The following is an 8,989-nucleotide window of genomic DNA, read 5'->3' as shown; positions in this document are numbered from 1 at the left end:
GATGTTCTTGAATTTTCCAAAATTAATTAAGGTCGTAATTCCTATCATTCTTAAAAAGAGAAAAATAAATTCCCTGACGTGGGATTAAGACAAACTCAAGGCGGGCTTGCCACTCCTAGGCGGCTTTAGGCGTTTAAAACAATAATAAGGTGGACGCAAGAGATACACACTCCAACATATGACAATAAAACTAAGACAATACCAAATGCCAAGCAAAGATTGGAGCATATGTGATCAGCTGAGCATTTTGAGTATTTCGTTTTATTTGTTTGCTTGAAAAGAATGTGCACCTCATCTCCAACCCTAGATGCCTTTAAGAAGCATTTTGTGCTAGTTCATGGAGCTAGCCATGGAGATGGAGCATGGTGTTGGTATAAGTTGTCAACTCATCAAATAACAAAACGATCTCCAATTTGATTGAGTTTTTGCACATATGATCTTTAAATTGTGATTTAAAAAATGAACAGTTTAGATGATGACACGTATATTGTGAAGATTACTTGATCACACCACACTCAAACCTCTCAAGACACCCAAGGCACCCAAAACCTTACAAAAAGTCAGTTCATGATGCAAAGGACTCAAATGATATGGATGAACCTAAGCATATTCCTTTCTTGTATTCTTTGATACAATTCTAGAGACATCTTGTATAGAACTTTATATACTCTCAAATGTATAAACCAAATGCAAGAAAAGCCTAGCTGCAATTTAAATGCTGAAAAGTCAAAGTATTCTTTGTTGCTGCTATCTTGTCCATTTCCTCTGTTATGCTGAAAAGATTATACACAAAAAGAGTGACACATGCATGCATAGTATGGGTGTGGACAATCTGGCAGCCTCATCACCGCATTTTGTATGGATAGCGTTTATCTTGAGCAAGCTCTTTCATAACTGTCTAAACTTTTGTGAAAGATAAAATCAATCAAAATCAAAGAATTTGTCCTTTTGTTTTCAGAGAAGATTCAAAATGGAACTTGGAGAATTATGACTTTGCCACTCAGGGAGGAATAACTACTACTGCACAAGCACGCGCATACCTCTAGATATATTTTGACAATTATTCACTGACTTCTCAGATTGCCAACAACCTTAGAATTTTTATCTAGATTAAGCATATGCATGATATATATTAGGCCAAGAAAAGAGGCCAAAAACCTTAGAATTTTTAGTCTATCTTTGCTGCTCACTAAGAATGTGTTCCCGATCTCCAAACCCAGAAGCCCAAAAGAAGCATTTTGTGCTGGTTCATGGAGCTGGCCATGGGGCATGGTGTTGGTACAAGCTGTCAGCTCTGCTCATCTCTGCAGGTCACCATGTTACAGCTCTAGACCTAGCAGCATCCGGAGACAACCCAAAACAGATAAATCAAGTCCACTGCTTCGCGGACTATGTTGAGCCTTTGATTGAATTCATGGAGTCTCTCCCACCAGAGGATAGGTTTATCTTGGTGGGCCATAGCATGGGGGGGGCCTCCATATCTATTGCCATGGAGAGGTTCCCTGAGAAAATTTCTGTTGCTGTATTTGCCACCGCTGTGATGCCGGGCCCTACTTTGAGTTACTTGACCACAGTTAAAGAGGTATAGCTATGAGTTCCACACATATACCCTTTTGTTTAATTTTTTCCATATACCCTTGAAAATATATTTACTAATAATAATATGTTACAGGTTGGTAGTAGATTGGAAATAAAGGATTCTGAATATAGATATGATAAAGGACCCAACAACCCTCCAACATCGGCAATTTTTGGTCCCCAACGTATGACTTCAGTGTTGTACCAGCTCTCGCCCCCAGAGGTAAATTTTGAGGGAAAACGGCGAGAAATTGTTTGAGATATATATATATATATATATATATATATATACTATTATATAAACTTGGAAAACGTCAAATTATTCCCATTTTAAGTAAAACAAATCTAAATATAGAATTTAGTTTATGTCTTCCTCCCTCTATCTCACGCATTCCAATTTCATCATTCAGTCAAATTTCGTAAATTTTTCCATCTATTGGTGAAACTCGGGTATAAATTTAGAAACTATGATGGTTAAAAAAAAAACAACTGATGGTGAACCTAGAAATATTTGTAGGGGGAGGCTAAATTTTTTTTCAATATATTTTCTTCATTATATTTAGAACTTTTTGTTATTACACAACATTTGAAACAGAAAAAATATTGGAAATATTGATAATGAAGATTTGGAAGAGATTAAAGGGAAACAAACAAAGAAAGAAAAAAATATTTGTCCATGGCGGGCTGATTTATTTCTTTGATTGGTCTAGATTGAGCCATACACAATAAGCCTGATCTCAAAGTGAGCACATGCTATTCTATTCGTGGATCCGCCCTTGAAAAAAACCCTATTAAAATTAAGGGTGCTATAGTAATTATGCCCATTTTATGCATACGGAGGAGTCTAGTCTACATCCATCTAGGTTCAATTTTCCAATTGGTTAAGCTTCTACGTTTCCTCTTTTTTCTTTCATTTGTTTATTTATTTTTGATTTGGATGAAAACAGGACTTGGCACTGGCGTTGTCATCGCTGAGATATTTTCCTCTCTTTGACGAGGAAATAAAACTCACCAAGGAGAAATATGGGTTGGTTCGTAGAGTATATATCGTGTGCGACCAAGACCTTACCATAGGGGAGGATGTGCAACGGTGGATGATCAAGGAAAATCCTCCACATGAAGTCAAAGTGATCAATGGTTCTGATCATATGCCCATGTTCTCCAAACCGCAGGAATTCTTCTCCATCCTCCAAGAGATTTCTGAAAAATATTCCTAAAGATCGTAAGCACCCACCTGATAAACTATAGCTAGGAGCTTGTCATCATTGTATAGATCGATGCAGTCCAACCAAAGTCGTTTCCTACAACATATGTTTTCTGCGAAGCTTCTAGTGTACGCAGCAATATTGCTGTTGTTGCCACCCTTACCAAAAGAACGGTGAAGTTCAAATGCCTTGTCAGCCAACTTTCCGGCAGCCATGTGGGTCGCCTAACTCCTCTTCTCTCTCTGTATCAGCCACTGATAGGTTGGAAAGAATACGCAACAACCATTTATAATGAAGTCAAATTGTACGTAGTTACACAAAAAAAATCTAGCTAACATATTTTAAATTTTAAAAACAAAACTTTGGCCTTTGGAATCGTTAACCAGCTAGCAGTCTGGAATATATGCCTGCAGGGTACTTGGAAGTCAACTTTATAATTCTATTCCAGTAAAATAAAAAACCTTCCAATGAGAAGTATGGATCATTTCGTAGAGTATTCGTCGGGTGCGATCAAGACCGTACATTAAACCAGGATTTGCGACAATGGATGATCAATCAAAATCCGCCAGATGAAGTCAAAGTGATCAATGGTTGTGATCACATGGTAATGTTCTCTAAATCGCTGGACCTGTTCTACTACCTGCAGAAGGTTGCTGAATGCTGAGAGTTGTTAAATATTCATAAAATTAAAAACAATAAAAGAAAAAAAATATTAAAAATAAAGTGAGCACCTGGCAACTAGCTAGGAGCTTTATCATCATTGCACAATGATTTATGATGCAACCACATACGAATAAATTTGGAGAAAAATAAATTAAGTTAATTGGTTTAATAAGTCGGAGGATGAAGATCCTATGTTCGACATGAATAATAATAATAATAATATATATAAGAGGGATTCCCTAACCTCTTTCTTTGATTCCTTAAACCTATTTGTAATTTGGAATTTCCAAATTACCAATCTTTTTATACATCATCTCTAATTCTAAATTGTTTGGTACTATTAGCTTGTCACATCTTCAATATGATCGATCCATGAATCTCTAACCTCGAGAAATATATGGGAAATTAGTTTAATATCAAACAAATATATATTAAATGCAATCGAAAGTCACATATTATGTAACACCCTGACTCCAAAATTAATGTCTATTTTAATTGATTTAAAATAAATTACGAATTTACCTTTGGGGTAGGGGTAAATTGGTCATTTTCTTATCCGGAAAGATTTTGGGACCACGAATGGTATTTTTGGGTAGGTGATACTAAGACGAATTCGTAGACACGCGGTAGGCTTGAATCGGAGTTATAACGAAAAAGTTACGAGCAAAACTTCATCAGTAGCAAACTCGTAAATATTTCAAAAAAGTTTGGTAAAAATCAAAATTTTCACCTCAGCTCTCTCTCTCTTCGCGCGTTCTCGACTCTCTCTCTCTCTCTCTCCTCACTCTCTCTCTCCCCGATATCGACTCTCTCTCTCTCTTTGGTTCTCTCTACACCGGCCACAGCCAGGCACGCCACCGGTCTCGATCGGCTCGTCTCGACGTCCCGATCAAGGTTAGCCGGTTTTCCCCGTTGGAAACCACAACTCCGGCCACGAGCTCGACTAGTTTGAACCGGAGCTTCCGTCGTCGCGCAGCCGCCTCCGCCGCCCAAACCCGAGTTCTAGCTGATGGTGGTATAGGTTTGGACCGATTTGTTGTCTAGAAAATTGATTAGAAAACCTAGGTTTTGGCCGGATTTCAAAGTGAAATTCCGGCCAGTTGCCGCCCGAATTGGACCTTCCCATAGTTGAATGAAGTGATCCTGACCTTGAGTAGAAGCTAGGATAGGAAGGGTGAGCTCGGGTGTGGAGTTTTTCCGTCACCGAAATTACTCTACACACCCACGTGCTGCTGGCGCGTGGGCGAGGTTGGTGTAACACCCCGACCCCAAATTTCCCCAAATTTTACCCTTATTTAATTATTTAATTATTTAAGGGTATTTTAGTCATATTTTTAACCGGAGAGAGTTTGGGACCGTGACTTATATTTTTGGATAGGTCGTACTGAGACGAGTTCATAGACACGTAGTGGGCTCGAATCGGAGTTGTAACGAGAGAGATATGGTCAAAAAAAACCCAGTGGCACAATCGTAAATATTTCAAAATGGGATTTTTTTTATAAAAACTCAGATTTTTTTCTCTCTGTCTCTCTCTCCCGCGACTCCTCTCTCTCTCCCGTCGGCCTCTCCTCTCTCTCTCTTCGTAACTCCGGCCACCGGCCGCGGCTGCGGACGGGGCCGGTGTCAAAAGAACCGGCTCGACCTCGGCGTCACGACCCAGCCCATCCCCGCCATCGGCCGCCGCTCCAGCCGCCGGAAAATGGCGATTTTTGCCCGGATGTCGCCGGAATTTCAACGCCGTCGATCTCCCTCCTCCGGCCACCATTTCCGTCGACCCAGGTATGGATTTTGAACCTCTCGAGCTGCTCTAGCTGATGGTTGGGTAGGATTAGATCGATTCTTAGCGTAGACAACTCGATTTTCGAATTGAAAATCGGCCGAAACTTCGGCCGCTGTGATCGGCCATTTCCGGTCACTTTTTGGGGTAGGTCCAAGAACAAAAGTGGCTCCAAATAGGGTGTTATACCTAGGGTAGGAGTTTGGAGCCGTGGTTTTGAGATTTTCCGGCGAAGCGTTATCGCTTTGGGCACCCACGCGCTGCCGGCGCGTGCGGCGGTGCGTGGGCACTGTAGAAAAAGTGGCAATGTGTTCCGATGAGATCCTTAGGTTGTCAAGAGTGCGTAGGATTTCGCGGATCTCAATTCGGACGTCGTTTGACTATCGAACGGATAATCGCATATTATGCGTTATCCTGGTTCGATAGGTTGGGACCGTCGGATGGTCCCAAATTTAATATATGTTAATCTAGGTATTTCTAGGATTGTGTAGGAATTCAAGGATCGTGAATCGGAACCCCGGATGTTCCGAATAATAATTTAAGTTTATATTTTATATATTAACCGTCAGATCGTGCGATCGTGAGAAATCCGACCGTCCGATCTGAACCAAACTTGCAGGACAAGTGTCCTATACCTGGTAGAACCCATAGAGACTTTCGAATCAGAAATTGGAGGTCGTGGGTTCTGCAGGTCCGGTTGGCCAGGGTTAGAGTAGTTTGACCCTTGGTTGACCGTGAGTCTCCCGGAGTAATCTCACCTTTCTAGGGGGGATTATCGGGAGCTAGACTATTGTGGAGGGTTACACAATATAAGAATTAATTTATATAATTATAATTATATATGGTTGTACAAGGGTACAACAGAGTCTAGAATGTCAGTTTGGAGTGCTATACGCACTACTTTAGGTACCTCCCCGGATGTTGGATTTACTACAAGTACCACCAAGTGAAAGCGAGGTCCCACGTGGCGTAGGTTATCCGGCGTGCGGATATGCCCCATACGTGGCGTTGGTTGTACCGGCGTATGGGGAGCTATGTGATATGATGTTCAGGTCGCACATGGCGTAGGTTATCCGGCGTGTCGACAGACCCCATACGTGGCGTTGGTTGTACCGGCGTATAGGGAGATTTGTGAGATGAAATTGAGGTCCCGCGTGGCGTAGGTTATCCTGCGTTGGGACAGGCCCCATACGTGGCGTTGGTTGTACCGGCGTATGGGGAGTTATGTGATATGAGGTGCAGGTCTCGCGTGGCGTAGGTTTTCCGGCGTTGAGACAGACCCCATACGTGGCGTTGGTTGTACCGGCGTATGGGGAGATATTATGATAGTATGGCATGGTCGCACGTGGCGTAGGTTATCCGGCGCGTTGACAGGCCCCATACGTGGCGTTGGTTGTACCGGCGTATGGGGAGATTATATGAAATCCAGAGAAATGAAATAAGGTATCGCCCAAGTGTGGAATTGGGTTTTAGGGAAGAACTACGTGTGGCTTGATCCCTCAAGGAGGGTACGTAGGCAGCCTAAGGTTATTAGGTGCAGTCGCAGACTAAATATTAGTCATATTTGGTATTTGAATTGTTTAGTAGTTGTTTGAGAATTATTGGAAGGCCGAAGGCCATTTATGAGAATTTGCATGAAATTATATTGTGCATGCTGCCAGTTGTGGATATTAAATGCGTTTTTATGCAGGTTGAAATTTTGGGAAATGTCCAAATTATAGGGGAGACTCTGCCGAAATTTCGGCAGGAAGTCTCGGTTTTTAGTAAGTGGGCCTGACATCGGGGTGTGTCAGGAATTCCAAAGGGTTCGTCTCGGATTTTGAGAAAATTCGGGGCGGGTCCTTTCAGTTGGTGAAGATGCAATTTAACCCGATGAAATCCTTAGGTTGTCACGAGCGCATAGGAATTCGCGGATCTCAATTCAGATGTCGTCTAACTATCAAACGGATCTTCACATATTGTGCGTTATTCGGGTTCGATAGGTTCCAACAGTTAGATCTTTTCTGAATTAAAGTATGTTGTTCTAGGTATTCCTAGGACCGTATGGGACTTCACGGATTATGAATCGGAGCCCCGGATATTCCGATTCAATAATGCAAAGTTTGCAGGTTAGCGATAACCGTAAAATCGTGAACGATTTCTAAACCTGTAATCGGACCTTAGGATACCTTCTTCAACGTGCACGTATTGGGAATTTGGGGATTTAAGCATTTAATTTGTGATTTCCGCTTCGAAGTAATTTTATATTAATTAACGGTTCGTATCTTGAAATAGGTGTTTCAACTGCACGTACTCAGCAGGCAGGACCCTCACGTGGTTAGGCAGCGTGAGAATATTTGTGAGTGGACTTTGTTTTCAATCAAATGCATGGTTTTATTGATGAAGGATTTTTGCATAATGTTTTTATGGCTTATTAAATATATTATATTCATGAGATGAATTTGATGTTGTATAGCACTTTGGCAATATATTGTGAGTTTGGCATTTTGGGTTTTGAGAGTGTATTTTTATAAGAGTTGTGGGGAAGTATATAAATATTCTCTATAGACGAGATACTTGGGTTGTTGAAGGGTGTTGTGGAAGAACTTGATTATGAGGAGTTCTTGAGAGAAGTTGTATGATTACACTATGTAAGTATCTTCCTCAGTTATTAGACTTTCCACACGCGGCGTTGGATGTTCCGGCGTGTGGGAAGAATAGGTTACCCGTCTCACTCGTGGCATTGGATGTTCCGACGTGTGAGACACTTTCCATATGCGGCGTTGGATGTTCCGGCGTATGGAAAGACTATGTATAGTGTTTAGGGTCATCACCCATGGCGTGGCGTTGGATGTTCCGGTGTGTGATGATCCAGTCTGCACGCGTAGGACATAATTTGGGAGCTACACATGACGTTGGATGTTCCAGTGTGGGAGCTTTGGAGTTTCGTCCCCCGGTTGGACCGCTCATCCCTAGACGCAGGATAGCACCTGAAAATCCTGCGGACTAGTCAAATAATCCCCCAGTTGGATTGTTTCCCCGGTACCTAGGTAGTGTGATGAGTATATCGTATAGCTATTTATAGTTATATATATATGTATATTTATATGTATACGTATAGTTGAGTAAGTGAAGAATTAAAGTTTTTCAGTGGTTTGGCAGGAGTTGTAAGATTGAGAGAATGAAGTTTATGAAGGATATGATTTGTATTTTGAAGAGTTTTAAATGAATCATGTTTTGAATAATTAAATATTGAATTGTGAACCTGCATGACTTGAGCATTATTTTTACACGGTGGGGTTACTATATTGTTTTAACTGCAAATCTGGTTTTTGTCCACTCACATATTTTCTGTTTTGCACCCCCCCAGCTAGTAGTCGCTCCAGGAAGCGTGCAAGTGGTGTTTGAGGCTCGAACTGTGAATCTTCCTAGTTAGGAATTGAGTAATTTCTTCTACTCAACTGTTCTTGTAATCTAAATTCAGTAGATGCTCTGTTATCGCCCATGGTAGATTATACTTGTGAGGCCGGAGGCCATTTAGTATGACTTGTTGAATTGTGAAAGCATGCTGCCGGTTGGGAAATTTTTATTTTATGTGTGTTGTAGGTTGAAATTTTTGTTGGGTTTGCTTAAATTACAGGAGAGACACTGCCAAAATTTTGGTAGAAAGTCTCGGTAATTTAGTAAGTGGGCCCGACATCGGGAAGATGTTGGAACAAAGACGGGGTCTGTTTTGGTTTTCGAGAAATTCCGAGGCGGGTCCTATCATATTATCAAAATAAAAATA

The 8,989-nt window shown here is 41.2% G+C and overlaps 1 protein-coding gene across 1 annotated transcript; it reads left to right on the top strand.

Annotated features, from left to right (window-relative positions):
• Positions 1,012-3,158, top strand: LOC18770460 (methylesterase 3). The gene is made up of 3 exons (XM_020567691.1): positions 1,012-1,582; positions 1,673-1,801; positions 2,526-3,158. Exons 1-3 carry the CDS (start codon positions 1,196-1,198, stop codon positions 2,793-2,795), a joined length of 786 nt encoding a protein of 261 aa, XP_020423280.1. The 5' UTR covers positions 1,012-1,195; the 3' UTR covers positions 2,796-3,158.

This window comes from Prunus persica, chromosome G7 (genome assembly GCF_000346465.2).
Source record: "Prunus persica cultivar Lovell chromosome G7, Prunus_persica_NCBIv2, whole genome shotgun sequence".
NCBI lineage: Eukaryota > Viridiplantae > Streptophyta > Magnoliopsida > Rosales > Rosaceae > Prunus > Prunus persica.
Note: the sequence above shows the minus strand (reverse complement) of the source record. Positions and strands in the feature narration are given on the sequence as shown.